An 18,834-nucleotide genomic window follows, 5' to 3' on the forward strand; every position below is an offset into this window, starting at 1 on the left:
CCAAGGGGAGATCAGGGCGTCCACGCCACAAGCTTCCGGATCTCTTGCTCGGGAGAGGAAGGTGGGAAGTTTCCGATGGAGTCTTGAGGCCATCAAGTCCACGTCCGGGCGACCCCAACGTAGACATATCGCCTCGAACACCTCTGGGTGAAGGGACCACACGCCCGGATCTATTGTCGTCCTGCTGAGGAAGTCCGCAGTCCAGTTCTCCACATCCGCGCCACCGCTGTGGTGTTGTCCGACTGGACTCTGACCGGGCGACCCCTCAGAAGAATCGCCCTGAGCTCCAGAACATTGATCGGAAGCTTGGACTCCGAACGAGACCATGTGCCTTGGACTGTCCTGGGAGGGAACACTCATCCCCAACCTTGCAGACTGGAGTCTGTGGTAACAACCGTCCAGGATATTGGAAGGAAGGACCTTCCCAGAACTGGAACCGACAGCCACCAACAGATGGACGACCTCACTTGAGGAGAGAGGCGGATGGGATAGTCCAGACTCTCGGACGATTTGTCCCAGGAAGACAGGATCGCCCTCTGGAACGTGCGAGAGTGAAACTGGGCAAAGGGAATCGCCTCGAAACAGGCGACCATCTTCCCTAATGTTTTCATGCAGAGGCAAATGGACGGAAGCCTGCAGTTGAGAAGAACCCTCACAGAGTGGTGTAAGGCCAGATCCGAGGCGCAGTCGCCAGCCCTAAAGGGAGGGCGACAAACTGGTAATGATAGTCTCCAATTGCAAACCTTAGGAAGCGCTGATGACTCTGCGCGATGGGGACGTAAAGGTATGCGTCCTGGATATCTACGGCCGAAAGGAATTCCCCCATTTCTAGAGAAGCAATTATCGAACGAAGGGATTCCATCCGAAACTGCTTTGAGGTCCAGGATTGGGTGCACAGAGCCCTCCTTTTTGGGACCACAAAAAGGTTAGAGTAGAACCCCTTGAATCTCTCTGCTGGGGGAATAGGAGAGATGACTCCTCGGTCCAGGAGGGACTGAATGGCCTGGGAGAAGGCGGCAGCCCACTCAGGTTCCCGTGGAGGATGGGATTGAAAAAACCTGTCTGGGGGGGACGGACGGACGAGAACTCGATCGCGTATCCTGAGGATACTACCATCCCGAGTGCCCAAGCGTCGGAGACGTGGGTCCACCAGACGTCCTGGAAGAGGAGGCGGCGCACCTTCAGGCTGAGGGTTGCTTAGCCGCGAAAGGTCAAGCAGCCCGAGTCCCGGGACGCCAGGATAGTTGTGCCCGAAAGGATGGCTTTTTGCACCGATCCTGGGAAGTAAACCCGCCGCTGCCCCCGCACGGAAGAGCTCGCCGTGGGCACGAAAGGGCCTACCACGTGAGGAACCTGACCTAGCGTGAGAAGGCACACTTCGCTCTAGGTTGTGGGTGCTCTTACCTCCCGTGGCCTCGGAAATAATTTCTTCCAGCCGGGTACCAGCGAAGGGAAGTCCGGTTAGAGAATGCTTGGAAGTTGCATCCGCTGCCCACACCTTCAGCCAGAGCTCGCGGCGCAAGGTGACTGCAAGCGCTGAAGAGTGCGCAATGAGGGCGCCTGCGTCCAAGGATGCTTCGCAGAGGAACTTCCCCGCCTGGGTGAACAGATGTGCCAAGGATCGGAGATCCTGAGCAGGGACCTCAGATACCAAGTCCTGGTCCAGCTGACTGCCCCACTCAGAGATTGCCTTTGCCACCCAAGCAGAGGCGAACACGGGCCTATGGACTGACCCTGTGGCTGCAAAGAGGGACTTTGTCAAGGATTCCATCCGACGGTCTTCAGGGGTCTGAAGGGAGGATCCATCGGCTATAGGAATAGCCGTATTTTGGGCTAGCCAGGCCACTGGTGGGTTGACCTTAAGAGGGGATGCCCACGTGGACACACAATCTGCTGGGAATAGATATAAAACATCCAGCTTTTTAGAGGTGGAAAAACATGTCTGGATGGTCCCAAGCCTTAGAAACCACCGCCGAAAAATAATTATGGCGAGGAAACGCCTTCGAGGCCCGTTTTGGACGGAAAAAGGATACCCACTGCTTGTCAGTGGGGGGGAAACCATCCTGCACCTGGAAGGTGAAGATGAAGGTTGGGAGCAGGCATTACTTATCTGTCCTGCCACCAACTTCACCTTTACTCTTCTCCAGCAGGGTCACCCCTTCAGTTACTGGCACCGGAGTGGTAGGACACTGGAAGAGGGACTTGGATAGGTGACAGGCTGCCCTGGTCCACCTTGTCTTCTTGTGGGGGAGGAGGCAGAGTGGCAGGCCAACGCTGACATGCTCCCCCGGGAGAACAGGGAGTCTAGGCGACCAGTTTACCACCAGAAAAAAGGGAAAAATAAAATAAAAAAAATCTTCAGGTCTTGCCTCCTATTGACACTAAAAAAAAAAACTGAAGCTCTCTCTCTCCAGGCTGGAGGGGGTATAGCTGCCAGAGGAGGGGCTAAAAGCTTCTACCTAGTGTCAACGCCTCCTAGAGGACATAGCTATACCCAAGGTTCCTGTGTCCCCCCCCAAATAAATATGGGCGAGAAAGTAATTGTTCTGATCTTTGCACAAAAACACATCAAGCACTGTACAGTAAATCACTTAAAATGGTTTACCAGGTGTTCCTCTCTCTCCAGTGGGAATTAATGATCCAGTGCAGATTTTCCTCTATAATAAATCGCTCTACAGAATGTGATCCAGGCATCACTGGGCCCTAAGAAACACAGATCATTTTATAGTGTGGACAGAAAAAAAAAAAACTTCATTCATTTCACGTGATTCAGTGAAATCACTGACAAACATTACACATGTGTTACATGGCACCGCTAGCACATTTATTGACTTAGAAGCTATGCTATTGAAATTACAATCTGTATGTTTATGCTCAACACAGCACAATAATCTTACAGAAATGCAATTAAATTGTTGTATCCACACATCAACATACTTCTTGTCCTCAGTTTTTTTTTTGTTAGTTTTTTTTATAAATAGTCAAGTGCAAAATAATAAGTAAACTTACTTTTCAAGTCCCCTTCGATTCAGTACAGCTGCTCCTCAGGGCACGGCCACACAGTTTTTTGGACAAGGTTTTGAAGCAGATCTGCCTGCAGGATTTTCAGTCAGAGCCAGAAGTGGAAGTAAAAATCCTTTTTTATATATTTCTGATTCCATTCAAATCCACTTCTGGCTTTGGCCGACAATCCTGGAGGCAGATCTGCTTCAAATGCCCGTCCAAAACAGTGTGGCTGTATCCTTAGGGCCGCTTCACACGAGCGGATGCCGTGCGTGGCATCCGCTCCGTGAAAGAGTGCCAAGACCCGCTGCAGACTGCAGAGGCACGGAGCGGTAACATGACTGTTAATGCTCCGTGCCTCTCTGTGATCTCTTTACTACGAAATCACAGTGACAACTGTGATTTCGTAGTAAAGAGATCACAGAGAGGCACGGAGCATTAACAGTCATGTTACCGCTCCGTGCCTCTGCAGTCTGCAGCGGGTCTTGGCACTCTTTCACGGAGCGGATGCCACGCACGGCATCCGCTCGTGTGAAGCGGCCCTTACTCTTCCAGGGCTACAACTAGCAACGTATTGTCAGCTGGATTGGAAGGTGCTGGGACGTGTAAGGCTACTTTCACACTCGCATTTTGGGCGCATCCATCATGGATCTGCAAAAACGGATCCGTTACAATAATACAACCGCATGCATCCGTCACGAACAGATCCGTTTGTATTATCCGTAACATAGCCAAGACGGTTCCGTCATGAACTCCATTAAAAGGTCAATCGGAGACGGATCAGTTTTCTACTGTGCCAGATTGTGTCAGTGAAAAGGGATCAGTCCCCATTGACTTACATTGTGTGCCAGAACGGATCCGTTTGGCTCAGTTTCCTCAAGCGGACAACAAAACGCTGATCGGAGGCAAACTGAGGCATCCTGAGCAGATCCTTTTCTATTTAGAATTCATTAGGGCAAAACTGATCCGTTTTGGACCGCTTGTGAGAGCCCATGACTGATCTCAAAAACAGAAAGCCAAAACGCGAGTGTGAAAGTAGCCTTAGTTTGCGTTTTAAGTTTGCCTTTTGACAGGCCCCAGCAGTTCACAGACAAAAAAAAAAAAAAAGATTTTTGCGAATTCACATGTAAAAAATCTCTCGTTTTTTTTTATTGGGGGACACAGGACCGTGGCTATAGCTGCTTGCTGCCACTAGGAGGCGACACTAGGCTTAAAAAAGACTTAGCTCCTTCCCTGCAGGCTATACCCCCTCCAGCCTGGAGAGAGCATTCCAGTTTGTGCCCAAGCAGTAGGGAGCAGTAAAAACATGTGCGAAGGAGATAAAATGCAACCAACGCCGGCGGGAGCGAACCCAAGCTGAATATCTGACCGGCAACCAACCACCACCACCAACAATAATAAGATACTGGGTGCTGTGTCCCCAATGAACTAAGCGAGAAAGATTTTACAGGCGAGTTCACAAAAATCTAGTTCTCTAGCTCGTATCATTGGGGGCCACAGGACCGTTGGACATCCCAAAGTCCACGGGGAAGGGGGATTCACACGCCCATGGAAAAAAACGAATGCTTAATACACTGCCGCGTGCAAGACCTTGCGGCCCGGAGCCGCCACTGGCGATGCCTAGGAAAGCACCTGGTAAAACTTGGAGAAAGCGTGCCAGGAAGACCAAGACGCTGCCTTATATGCATGGTGGAGATTAACCCAAGAAGCGCCGACCGCTAGTCGGGTGTACTGCAACTCCGCTGGGCGATGCCTTGCCCCGGGAGCGGAATGCCTCAGCAATTGTCAAACAGATCCACCAGGAAACGTCCCCTTGGAGGCCCAGGAATAACTAGGTACTGCGGAAAGAGCTAGTCATGGACAAGCAAACCTCCAAGCCCAAATCCCATGGCTGATGGAGAACTCCCTCTCTAGGATGCGAGGGAGAAGGTAAAACAATGTCTGTGTAGACGTGGGAGGCGGAGACTACCTTCAGCAAAAAAGGTAATGGGCGGAGCACTGCCTTATGTGGGTGCATGACAAGAAAATATAAAATTTAAAATAAAAGTACATACAAGAAAGGCGCTACCAATTCGAAATTCGCCAGGTGGATGAACCCGCCACCAGGAATGCCACCTTCCCAGAAAGAAAAGGGGGGTGGGGGAAGAAGATGTCGCTGAGAGGTCATGTTCCTCACTGAAAAGCCACCAAACGACCTGCAGGTCGTTTGGACGAAGCCAGGTACCAGGCCCTAACCCTGGAAACAGAGCCAATATCCCAGGACCACAGGATCTTCCTGTGCTAAAGAGAAACGCTCTGTAGGAAGTGGTGAATTGGTAGACCGATGCCCCCAGAGCCGTAGAGGCTTGTGATGAGACTTCTAGCAAGGGAAGCTGATTGATAAACCACAGAGAAAAAAAAAGCCTGAATCAGGCATGCCCAACCGCAGGCCAAAGAACCAATACATTGGAGATAGGTAGAAGTAAGGCCGATGTGAGAATCACCGGCGGTGGGAAGCCTCGCCAGCGACCATATATTGACAGTGTGGCAATGCTATCTGACGGAGAAAATTGAAGCGGACAAAGAGGAGAGAAATACTCCTTCCGGATGGAGTCCAATGCCCCAACCGTACCCGAGAAACACTGGTCACATAGGAAAAAATAGTGATGAGATTCCAGAGCAGTACCATGCATGGCTACTGGGGGAGGCAGGCGACCATTCAGCTCGAGGAGGAACAAGAAATAGAAAGGGTGTTCTGTTCCAGGAACGAAACGTCCATCAGTGGTGGCAAAGGCATGACAGAAACCCCGCTCTGCCTGGCGTGGTGAGTCTCTTAGTCTACCCACGGAATGGGCAGTAAAAAAAAGTATTACCACCATCGGACTGACATGACAGTCATTACTCAGGTCTTAAGAGAGGTAATTGTAGATACAGGTAGCACACCCAGGACCAATGGGAAGGATTTACCTCAAGCAGGGATGTGCTAGGCGCCACAGCCCAGCCCACCAGCCGAGTCCGGAACTTGGCTGGAAAGAGAAGGCCACAGGACCAATACCCCGTGCAAATGCAGATGAGGGGAAAGAAGTAACGAAGGAGCCAAGGCTTTCGGGGTGTCCGTGAACCCTGAGCCAGAGAAGGAAAAAGACAGGAGAGAAGAAAAAAAATAAAAATAAGAAAAAAGGAGGATATGGCTAAAGCAGATTCCCCATCTGAAACTGCCGCTATACAGAAGTAGCCACAGGATCTAGTGGCAGTGCCATATTCCACCTGAGGAAGCCACACAGCAGAGGCCACCGAATTCAGTGCTAGAAGAATCCGCCACCTGAAAAAAGGAGCTGTGCAGGAGGAACCATAGTATGTAGTGGCAATGCAAAGACCCCTCATACAGTAGTAGCCACAGTATCCCCCGCCAGCGCAAAGCTGAGGGGGAGGCCTGAGGACATCTAGTAGAAGCAATGGTACCATACTGCCCCAGTTAAGTAGAGCTAACCTTAAACACTCCACATGGGAAGGGCACTGAACAGGAGTAACCAAAGCTAGCGTCAGGGTAGAACCCCTACCTGAGGGGGATGCCCTACTGCATCGACTGCGAACTCTAGCACTAGCGTAAAAGCTGCACATGTGAAGGAGAACACAAGTCAGTGCAACACTCGACTCGCTGGAACGTAATCACAATATTATGTGCAATGGAGTACGCACTACATATTGTTGAGGACAAATACCACTGGAACGGTCGAGGCCCATGGAGATAGGGGTCTCTAGGACACAAAGTGTTGCTGGGTAACACCCTGAGAGGACAGAGGTTGTCATATTCATACCCCGAACCACCACCGAAAAGAAAGATACCACGTGGAAATAGCCACAGTATCCACTGGCAGCACCCGTATACCACTAGATGAAGAGTACAGAGCACCAGTGGGTACAGACTCTTGCCACGCCCCACTTGTGAAAGAAGCTAAGGCATCTAGTGCCGTTACGTAGTTGAATTGCCGCATCCCAAGGTGCTCAGTTATCACCCCCCATTAGCGGATCACTAGTGTTAGCAATGCGACTGATGAAATAGCATCCAGTGGTAGTGCAATACCCCACCAACGGAAGGGGGTAATGCCTACAGCAAGCACTGCACTCAGTGGTAGTGCAATTACTCCACCTATAAAGGGGAAAGGGGGGGGGGTAACGCATACGGCAAGTACACGACCTATGGAAGGGAGTAATGCATACGGCAGGAAGTGAATCCAATGGTCGAGAAAGTACACCGCTTATGGAAGGGGGTAATGTATATCGTGAGTCCTGAACCCGGTGGGAGTGCAATTACTACACCTATGTAAGGGGCTAATGCATACGGTAAACACTGTAACCAGTAATAATGCCATAACGCCACCTGTGGAAGAGGCTAATGCATAAGGTAAGTACTGTATCCAGTCGTAGTGCAAATACTTCGCAGGAAAGGGGGTAATGCATACAACAAGTACTGCTGTCTACCGTGGACGCAATCTTGGAAGATTGTAACTAATTCACGTCAGAATCTTGCCCATTGCAGTTGCAGTTGGGAACTTCCAGAGGTCCTCCATTGGATTGCGCAGGTGGAGAATTATCAACCAAACGACCCTGGAGGGCGGATTGGGAAACTATGAGAGTTCCTCCTCTAACCGAGATAGGACACGGGCCCAGTCTGGTACCACACAGACAGGGTGGTCCTGCGGTGATGAGGGCTGAAAGGAGAGGACCCGTATGGACGCACTTTAAAAAAACAATTTTTTTATGAAAATGGGATGCCCAGCCTCAAGTGGACAAGAGGCAGGAAGGGGTTAAATTCTTTAACATGAAAGCACATTGCACTGGAGATAGAAACCCCAGATAATCCGGTGCCGGCCTCAAAGAGGTGGCTGGCCAGGAAGGGTTAAAGCTGCCTTGAGGACCGGGGGCGGGGAGGGGGAAGTTAGGAGGAAAGTCTGGAGTCTGGTATGGCGGGAGGGTCTTTTTCTTTGGCAGACCTAGGTGACCCCTTGGCTGGCAAAAAGAAGGGGAGCTGGGCTGCCCTGGATCCTCCTTTTTCTTCTGTGGGGAGGTAGGGCGGTAAGGGAATCCGACGCCGGCCTTGCTTCCCCGGGACAACAGAGAGGCGACTGTTTCCCAAACCTAAAAGGGGAAAAGAAAAAATAAGGAATCAACTAAGGAACCGCCGTGCATAAGGCAGGGAGGTCTGCCTCCTACAGACACTAAGCTAAAAACTGACATGCTCTCTCCTGGCTGGAGAGGGTATAGCCTGCAGGGGAGGAGCCAAGTCTTTTTTCAGCCTAGTGTCGCCTCCTAGTGGCAGCAAGCAGCTATACCTACAGTCCTGTGTCCCCCAATGATACCAGCGAGAAATACCTTGTACAGCACCTCGAAAAACACGTTACCTCTGGAGCATCTGTGTAGTCAAACATCCTGAATATGACTCTTGGCATGGGATAGACAGAATCTTTTGTGTGAGGTTGTGGTGCAAAGGGTGGCAAATTATGTTGCAAGGCTTCACACAATATGCTATCAAAAGCAAGGTATGGGCGCAATATGTATCTCTCCTGCCAGCGATCTTTCTTCAGCTTTTGAATCTGGGACCAAAGACAATCCAGGTACTAGAAAAGAAAAAGCGTCAACCAACAATGCCTCGTACAATATTTCAACCAAACAAAAAAAAAAAAATAATAAAAAAAAAAAAAAGGGTACTTTACCTCCTCTTGTGGGTGAGGCTTATCTGCTGACCATACTTTTAACACAGGAAAATGGATTTTTTGACGTTGCCTAAGAAGAGTAAGAAGTGTATCAAGCTTTGCATTCACACACACAAGAAATACAACCAAAGCCTGTCCCTCTTGGGGTTTAAAGGGACACCGACAGGCCCAACAAGCATATTTAGGTATCTATATGAGAGTACAGGTCTTATAAGGGGTATTAAAATCATCTAAGTATCCCCCCTGTCCACATTCTAAATACAGCAAACTGAAGTTTTATAACTTGCTTGAACAGTCTTCAATCTGCCCAAGGGGCAGCGTTTCACCTCCACTTGCGCCCAGCCAGCCGCTCCCAACTGCCGTTTTGAAGCACCGCCCAGCTCATCAATATTCACTTTGCTGGGCGGCTTCTGCTGTCCCCGCTCTGAAGCGCTGCGCTGAACAGTGCCCGGCGCATGCGCCGGATCTTGTGAAGTCCGGTACAGTAAGCACCGCCCAGCTCATCAATATTCACTTCGCTGGGCGGCTACTACTGTCCCCGACTTCACAAGATCCGGCGCATGCGCCGGGCACTGTTCAGCGCAGCGCTTCAGAGCGGGGACAGCAGAAGCCGCCCAGCAAAGTGAATATTGATGAGCTGGGCGGCGCTTAAAAACGGCAGTTGGGAGCGGCTGGCTGGGCGCAAGTGGAGGTGAAACGCCGCCCCTTGGGCAGATTGAAGACGGTTCAAGCAAGTTATAAAACTTCAGTTTACTGTATTTAGAATGTGGACAGGGGGGATACTTAGATGATTTTAATACCCCTTATAAGACCTGGACTGTCATATAGATACCTAAATATGCTTGTTGGGCCTGTCAGTGTCCCTTTAAGGCCTCTTTCACATGAGCAGTAAAGAGTGTCAGGGTCTGTTCAATGAAAACCTGATGGTTTGCATGCAGCAAATAGCATTTATTATGTAGAGAAAGTTTATACAAAGACACTTCTAATGTATTTTGACCACCCATATTGCCTCCTTTGCTGACTTTATTCATTTTTCCATCACATTATACACTGCTTCTTTCCATGGTTACGACGGCCCCGAAATCCTGTCCTGTGTGGTTCATGCGGTTCCAGCCACCAGGGAGGCCTGAGCTTTTCCCTATACTGTGCAAGCATGGCCACTGGATTGCAGGGTGGTCGTAACCATGGAAACGAGCAGTGTGTAATGCGATAAAAAATAAAAAAAATGAATCCAGCCAGCAAAGGAGGCAATATAGACAATCACAATACATTAGTAATGGCTTGTCACACGACCGTATGGCTTTTTCAGTGTTTTGCGGGACGTTTTTAACAGATTCGTTTCAGTAGTGTTTCCGGTTCGATTCCGTTTTTCCGTATAGCATATATAGTAACTACATAGGAAAAAAATGGGGCTGGGCATAAAATTTACATTAGATGGTTCCGCAAAAACGGAACGGATACGGAAGACATACGGAGTACATTCCATATGTGTTATGTTTTTTTTTTGTTTTTTTTGCTGACGCATTGACAATGGGCCATGGGCAATAATAGGACATTATCTATCTTTGAACGGAACAGAAAAACAGAATGCATACGGAGTACATTCAGTTTTTTTTTTTTTGCGGAACCATTGAAATGATTGGTTCCGCATACGGAACGCAAAAAAACATTTCTGTGAACGAGCCTTAAGTGTCTTGTATTAACTTTCTACACGATAAATGCCATTTGCTGAAGTGAGACAACCCCTTTAACCACCTCCGGACCGCCTAACGCGCCGATGCGTCCGGAAGGTGGTTGCTTTTCTCCTCCTGGACGCATCGGCGCGTCATCTCGCGAGACGCGAGATTTCGCCGCAGCCGGCCCGCACATGCGCATCGCGGGCCGGCATTTCATAGAGGAGTATTTCGTCAGGACCTGCCAGCCAGCGATCATTGGCTGGCAGGTTGCTGATTTTCAAAAAAAACCAATCGCAGTGCCAGATAGCAGATCATATTTGTAAATATGATCTGTTATATGGCTGCCTGCTCCTCTGCTGGTTCTTTTCGTCGGTTGGATCCAGCAGAGGAGCAGGCTTCACAGTGAGTACACCAACAGTACATACTTAGCCCCAGATCACCCCCCTGAACCCCTATTAACCCTTTGATCACCCCTTCTAGCCCCTGTCAATCACTAGTGAAAGGAAAAAAAGTGATCAGTGCAAACTGTCACTTTTTTTTTCACTGGTATTGACCGTTAGGTTTTAGGTATAGTTTAGGTCCCTTGGTTAGGTAGTTAGGGATCAGTTAGCGCCCAGCCCACCGCACCGCAGTCCGTTATTCGCTGATTAGCGTATCGCTAATCAGCATTTGTACTTTTATAGTATCTGGAAGTGATCAAAACTGATCACTGTCAGATCTATAACTGTATTAGTGTCACTTTAGGTTCGCCCTCCACCCAAAACGCAGTGTTTGCCCGATCAGGCCTGATCGGTCGCCGGCCAGGGCTGTGGAGTCGGAGTCGGAGTCAATTTTGGGTACCTGGAGTCGGAGTCGGAGTCGGCAAAAAATGAACCGACTCCGACTCCTACTAAATTTAAATTGGAATAAAAAAAAAAAAAAAGCAAGTTTAAATGTCCGAATTCATAAACAGTTATAATTAATGACTTCTCTACTGTAAGAATAAAGGCCAATGCATGCCTCATGTAACCGCAAAACAAACGCGTTCAGTGATGTGAAGAAGCATGCTTTTCATATGCTTCACTATATGGCACGCAATGCACAATTTGGAGTGGCAATACATATACTTTCCATTGTGTTGTGTTCTGATGTTACAGGGAACACAATGCCCATGGTTTACCTAGCCTCTCACTGATAAGGGATTAAGTAAATATGTGTTTTGCAGGACTAGAGACACTTGTATAAGTGAAGGGAATGGAGGGTCAATAGTTCAAGACTGAAGCTGTAAACCATTGGAAAAACTGCTGTCATTCAGCTAAGGCCCCATGCACACGGCCGTGTTTCACCGTGATCTATACCAGTGTATTACTGTACTGTGCCGGCAGCAGGGAGCGCACGGCGTCATAGCAACCAGTGACGCCGTGCGCTCCTGCTCTCAGGAGGGATCCAGGCCGCGGTTCCACGGCCCGCACACGGCCGTGTGCATGGGGCCTAAGGCTATAAAACGTGTAAACTCAGAATGTTATCTTAAACTTTAAACATGACTATGGGATTATTCTAGGGAAATCATGTTTTAAAATAAATGTCCCTTCCTGGATCCTCCCACTGCCCTATCTTCAGCAGAAGATCAGCACACAAAGGAGAAGGTAGCAGCTTCTGCCCAACTACCTCTCTGTGCTAGAAGAGCTTAGAAGAACTTCTTTCTTTCCTTCAAGGAATGTATAAAATACATTTGCATATTAAATACAGAGGAGTCGGAGTCGAGGAGTCGGAGTCGGAAGTACAAAATACTGAGGAGTCGGAGCATTTATCTACCGACTCCACAGCCCTGGGTCGCCCACACGTGCGTTCGCCCACACCCGCCCCACCGCAGTGACAAAAAAAAATTTTTTTTTGATCGCTGCACATCCACTTTACACACACTGCGGCGATAAAAAAATCACTTTTGATATTTTTTATCAACCGCAGCGGCCTCCGGTACTTCGCTAGCCTCCCCTTTGTAAGACAGGCTTGCTTTTTTTACCTGGGTAGTCTCAGGGAATACCCCTAAATTTAGTTGCCCACATGTCAAACAGGGGGTATTCCTCTGAAGAGGCCTACAGGCTTCTGACCCAGTCGGATGAGGAGTGGGAACCCTCATCTGATGAATCCAGCGGGTCAGAATACGAACCTGTAGAAAGCAGTGGCTCTCTGACCCAAAGTTCGGACGAGGAGGCTGAGGTCCCTGATAGAACCAGGCGTACCCGGCCCCGTGTTGCTAGACCGCAGGTTGCGCAGGATCCGCTTCAAGAGCATCAGAGTGGGGCTGGTGCTGCCGGATTACGTGGTGAGGCATACACCAGCAGACCAGCCCATCCTGGACCTAGTACCAGCACTGCCGTACAACCTGGTGAAGTAGCGAGCACCAGAAGGGCAGTTGAAGCTGGTACGGTGGCACGAGCAGTAGTGACCCCGTCGCAGCCACCGCAAAGACGTGCCCGTAGAGCCCCTAGAATCCCAGAGGTGCTGGCAAACCCTGATTGGCAGCCCCCAACTTCAGCCGCACCTGTAGTTCCCCCTTTCACCGCCCTGTCTGGAGTTCGGGTTGAGACAGCTCAGATCGGTTCGGCCCTGGGATTTTTTGAGCTGTTCTTGACTGCGGAGCTCTTAGACATAGTCGTGGCAGAGACAAACCGGTATGCCACACAATTTATAACCGCTAACCCGGGAAGCTTTTATGCCCAGCCTTTCCGGTGGAAACCAGTCCAAGTTTCCGAATTTAAAACTTTTCTGGGCCTCCTCCTCAACATGGGCCTGACAAAAAAACATGAATTGCGGTCATATTGGTCCACGAACCCAATTCATCACATGCCCATGTTCTCTGGTGCAATGTCCAGGACACGATTTGAGACCATCCTGCGTTTCTTGCACTTTAGTGACAACACCGCCTCCCGTCCCAGAGGCCACCCTGCTTTTGACCGGCTCCACAAAATTCGGCCCCTCATAGACCATTTCAACCAGAAATTTGCAGATTTGTATACCCCTGAGCAAAACATCTGCGTAGACGAGTCCCTAATACATTTTACCGGGCGCCTTGGCTTCAAACAATACATCCCAAGCAAGCGCGCCCGGTATGGGGTCAAATTGTATAAGCTGTGTGAAAGGGCCACAGGCTATACCCACAAATTTCGTGTCTATGAGGGAAAAGATCAGACCCTGGAGCCGGTCGGTTGCCCTGACTACCTGGGGAGCAGTGGGAAGATAGTTTGGGACTTGGTGTCACCCTTATTCGGCAAGGGGTACCATCTTTATGTGGACAATTTTTACACAAGTGTGGCCCTCTTTAGGCATTTGTTTCTAGAACGGATTGGCGCCTGTGGTACCGCGCGAACTAGTCGCGCGGGCTTCCCCCAACGGCTCGTTAGCACCCGTCTTGCAAGGGGGCAGAGGGCCGCACTGTGTAACGAAGAACTGCTCGCGGTGAAATGGAGAGACAAGCGTGACGTTTACATGCTCTCCTCCATTCACGCAGACACGACAATACAAATTGAGCGAGCAACCCGTGTCATTGAAAAGCCCCTCTCAGTCCACGACTATAACCTCCACATGGGAGGGGTGGACTTCAATGACCAGATGTTGTCTCCGTATTTAGTTTCCCGCAGAACCAGACGCTGGTATAAGAAGGTGTCTGTATATTTGATTCAATTGGCGCTGTATAATAGTTTTGTTCTCTACAGTAAGGCTGGGAGAACTGGATCCTTCCTCAAATTTCAGGAAGAGATCATTGAGAACCTCCTGTATCCAGAAGGTTCCGTGGCCCCATCCACCAGTGTAGTTAGCCGTCTACACGAGCGACATTTCCCCAATGTCGTTGCTGGTACCTCAACCCAACCGTCACCCCGAAAAAGATGTCGTGTCTGTAGCAGGAGTGGAATAAGGCGTGACACCCGGTATTTCTGTCCTGACTACCCTGCCCTATGCTTAGGGGATTGTTTCCGAAAGTACCACACACAGGTACACCTAGCATAGGGATCACATCTCACCAGGATAGGCACACAGGGCTATTAGGGCCCATTCACTCACACAGCTGCTGCAAACGTCTCCTTTCACATGGGACAAAGTGCATAACGCACTTCGCCACATCTTTGGGCGATTTGCGCTTTGCACATTGACCCATGGGGGAGGAGAGGTTTGTTCTATAAAGGTAAAAAAAAAAAAAAAAAAAAAAAAAAAAAAAAAAAAAAAAAAAAAAAAAAACACCAGTAAGCAAAATGTTAATGTTTAGTTCAAAAAGTTAAAGTTTATGCATTCTGTTCCAAAGTTAATAAAATTATTGCGTTGCGGCCTGGTTTTTTCTTTTTTTTTTTTTTTTCTTTTTTTACCTTCCAGGTGGACCAACCGATGAACTAGCTGCAGCACCGATGTGCATTCTGACAGAAGCATTGCGCTGCTGTCAGATTACACGCAAGTCGGTGTATGCGGCGCTGCAAGACGGGATTTTCTCCTCTGGATGTTTGCCGAGGCATACGAGCTGAGGAGGAGGCGGCGTTCCTATGCTTTGGCAAGCACTTTGTGTATATATATATATATATATATATATATATATATATATATATATATATATATATATATATATATATATATATTAAAAAAAAATCCCGGCAATGATTTATTCATCCACATCGATTGATGTGAATGGAGAAATCTGGTTTGCCAGGGCATACGAGCTAAGTGGGTATGGATGTTGGGCGGAGCTCCTATGTCCTGGCAGACGCCATTCCCCTCCTTTTTTTTTGGCAGAGATTTTTTCATCCACATTGATCGATGCGAATGAAGAAATCTGTGCCGTTCATTTTTTTCTTTCAGCCCAGAGGCTGAACGGAAAAAATAATCTCATTACCTGTATGCTCAATATAAGGAGAATAGCAGAAACTCCTAATGCTGGCCATACATGTAATGATTGCGGAGACCCTCAAATGCCAGGGCAGTACAAACACCCCACAACTGACCCCATTTTGGAAAGAAGACACCCCAAGGTATTTGCTGAGGGGCATATTGAGTCCATGAAAGATTTTAATTTTTGTCCTAAGTTAGCAGAAAGTGAGACTTTGTGAGAAAAAACTAAAAAAAAAAAGGAGATTTTTGTATAACTTACCAGTTAAATCTCTTTCTCGCTCTTCCTTGGGGGACACAGACCTTGGGTATAGCTCAGCTCCCTAGGAGGCGTGACACTAAGTAAAACTGTTAAGCCCCTCCCCCATCAGCTATACCCTCAGCCTGGAGATAGAGGCTACCAGTTGCGTGTCCAAGTAGTGAAAGGATAACAACCAATAACGGAAACAACCAGCCAGCAACCCAACGGGGCGCCAGACCATAACCCTGTAACAAAACACAGAAGGGTGGGTGCTGTGTCCCCCAAGGAAGAGCGAGAAAGAGATTTAACTGGTAAGTTATACAAAAATCTCCTTTTCTCGCCCATTTTCCTTGGGGGACACAGACCTTGGGACGTTCAAGAGCAGTCCAAGAAGGGAGGGACCACAAACCCAAGGCGGACCACCACCGGAGCATCAGGAAACCGCTGCCTGCAAAACCAGGCGGCCCAAAGCAGCATCCGCTGATGCATGCGTATGCACTCTATAGAACCTTGTGAAAGTGTGCAGAGAGGACCAAGTGGCTGCTTTGCACAACTGTTCAGCCGAGGCCCGATGCCTCTGCGCCCAGGAAGCTCCGACTGCTCTGGTGGAATGAGCAGTGACGCTGAAAGGCGGAGCTCTACCCTTGGCTCGATAAGCCTCAGACACCGCCAGTTTAATGAAACGGGCAATAGCCACCTTGGAGACCGCCAAACCCTTGCGCGAACCCTCCGGAACCACAAACAGGGAGTCCGTGCGCCGAAAGGATCCGGTGACCTCCAGATAAATCTTCAACGCCCTGACCACATCCAGACGGTGCAGTTCCCGTTCTCTGGGGTGGGAAGGAGAGGGACAGAGCGACGGAAGGACGATGTCCTCATTGATGTGAAAGGCGGAGACCACCTTTGGCAGGAAGGACGGGACAGGCCGAAGCACAACCTTATCCTGGTGGAAGATCAGGAAAGGTTCGGAGCAAGAAAGAGCCGCTAACTCCGACACCCGTCGGAGAGATGTGATGGCCACAAGAAAAATGACCTTGCAGGACAGAAGGCGAAGGGAGACCTCCCGTAAAGGCTCGAAGGGGGCTGATTGGAGCGCCGAGAGCACCACATTCAGGTCCCAGGATGGAACTGGAGGGCGGTACGGCGGAACAGAGTGAGCCACCCCTTGTAAGAAGGTCTTAATTGGCCCCAGAGGGGCCAGGGGACGCTGGAGAAGAATAGACAGCGCCGAAATCTGTCCCTTCAGAGAACTGAGGCTCAGCCCCAGGTCCAGACCCGACTGGAGGAAGGACAGGATCGTGGGAAGAGAAAACCGGAGAGGTGGGATGCTCCGGGACTCACAGAACCCCAGATAGGACCTCCAAACCCGATAGTAGATCCTAGAGGACACGGGCTTACGAGCACGGATCATGGTGCGGACTACGTCCGCGGAGAAACCCCGTCGCGGTAAGACGGCGGTCTCAATAGCCACGCCGTCAAACGTAGCGAGCCTAAATGCTCGTGGAAGATCGGTCCCTGAGAGAGAAGGTCTTCCCTGGAGGGCAGTGGCCACGGTGCGTCTGCCAACAGCAACATTAGGTCGGCGTACCAAGACCGGCGGGGCCAATCCGGGGCGATCAGAATCGCGGGAACGCCCTCTGCCGTGATCCTCCGAAGAACCCGTGGCAGGAGGGGGAAAGGAGGAAAGACGTACAGAAGGGAGAATTCGCGCCACGGAAGGACGAGCGCGTCGGCGCCGTACGCCTTCGGGTCCCGTGCCCTGGCCAGGTATCGGGGGACCTTGTGGTTGAATTTGGAAGCCATGAGGTCCACGTCGGGGCGACCCCAGCGAAGACAAAGGGCTTCGAACACCTCTGGGTGCAGGGACCATTCTCCCGGGTCGATGGTGGACCGGCTCAGGAAATCCGCCGCCCAGTTGTCCACCCCCGGGATGTAAATCGCGGATAAGGCCGGCACATGCGCCTCCGCCCAGAGGAGAATGAGGGTCACCTCTTGCATCGCTGCAGCGCTGCGAGTGCCTCCCTGATGGTTTATGTATGCCACAGCCGTGGCATTGTCCGATTGGATCCGAACAGGGTGGCCCCTCAGTAGATGGGTCCAGTGTCTGAGGGACAGAAGAATCGCCCTCAGTACCAGAATATTGATTGGAAGTCTGGACTCCGATAGAGACCAAACGCCCTGGACGGACCGGGGAGGGAAACCCCCCCCCACCCCCGTAAGCTGGCATCGGTGGTAATCACCAGCCAGTTCAGTGGGAGGAAGGACCTCCCCCGTAGAGGGATATGCAACCACCAGCTGAGGGAAGCCCGAGCCAGGGGAGGCAGAAGAAAGGTCCTGTCCAGACTCCTCGGTGATTTGTCCCAGGCCGACAGAATTGCCCTCTGAAAGGTGCGGGATCGGAATTGTGCGAACGGCACCGCTTCGAAACAGGCAACCATCTTCCCCAACAACCGCATGCTGGATCTGAGGGAAGGGCGGTGATGACGGAGGAGACTGCGAACAGACCCGCAAAGGGCCAGACGCTTGTCCGACGGGAGGCGGACCTCCGCCAACTCCGTATCCAGGAGCATCCCCAGGAAGATCAGCCGTCTGGAGGGGGTAAGAGAAGACTTGGGGTGGTTGATGATCCAACCGAACCGCGTCAGGGTCTCCAGAGTGAGTCCCACACTGCCGGATGCCTGAGAGAAGGAGGGTGCCTTGACCAAGATGTCGTCCAAGTAAGGGAGAAGAAAAACACTTCTTGAACGCAGAAGGGCCAAGACAGGGGCCAGGACCTTGGTGAATACTCGAGGAGCCGTCGCCAGACCAAAGGGAAGGGCGACGAATTGGAAGTGATCGTCCCCCACCGCGAAGCGCAGGAAGCGGTGATGACATGGAGCAACCGGAACGTGGAGATATGCATCCTGAACGTCGATTGAGGCCATGAAATCCCCTCTTTCCAGGGAGGCCACTGCGGACCTGAGAGACTCCATCCGGAATCTCTGCAGTCGGAGAAAACGGTTCAGGCGCTTTAGGTCCAAGATCGGTCGCACTGAGCCTTCCTTCTTGGGAACCACAAAGAGGTTCGAGTAGAACCCCCTGAACCTTTCCGTCGGAGGCACGGGGGCGACGACACCCTTGTCCATTAGAGAGCGAATGGCCGTGAAGAAGGCGGCCGCTCGTACGGGATCCCGCGGAGGACGGGACCGGAAGAAACGGTCTGGCGGAATGGACGCAAATTCGATCTTGTATCCGCAAGATACAATCTCGAGCGCCCATGCGTCTGAGATGTGGGCCCGCCATACGTTCCTGAACAGTAGAAGGCGGCCCCCCACCCGGGTGGGTGGGGGCGCACCTTCAGGCAGAGGGCTGCTGGCCTGTGGGAGCCCGT

The 18,834-nt window shown here is 50.6% G+C and overlaps 1 protein-coding gene across 1 annotated transcript in view; it reads right to left on the reverse strand.

The window, feature by feature from the left end:
* Positions 1-18,834, reverse strand: part of NCBP1 (nuclear cap binding protein subunit 1) — a 92,547-nt gene that overhangs the window by 47,053 nt on the left and 26,660 nt on the right. Inside the window, exons 7-9 of the mRNA XM_044271306.1 lie at positions 8,697-8,766; positions 8,385-8,600; positions 2,606-2,703 (exon numbers count right to left, since the gene is read on the reverse strand). Of these exons, the coding sequence (XP_044127241.1) occupies positions 2,606-2,703; positions 8,385-8,600; positions 8,697-8,766 (384 nt within the window). The remainder of the gene's footprint in view (positions 1-2,605; positions 2,704-8,384; positions 8,601-8,696; positions 8,767-18,834) is intronic.

Source organism: Bufo gargarizans, chromosome 1 (genome assembly GCF_014858855.1).
Source record: "Bufo gargarizans isolate SCDJY-AF-19 chromosome 1, ASM1485885v1, whole genome shotgun sequence".
NCBI lineage: Eukaryota > Metazoa > Chordata > Amphibia > Anura > Bufonidae > Bufo > Bufo gargarizans.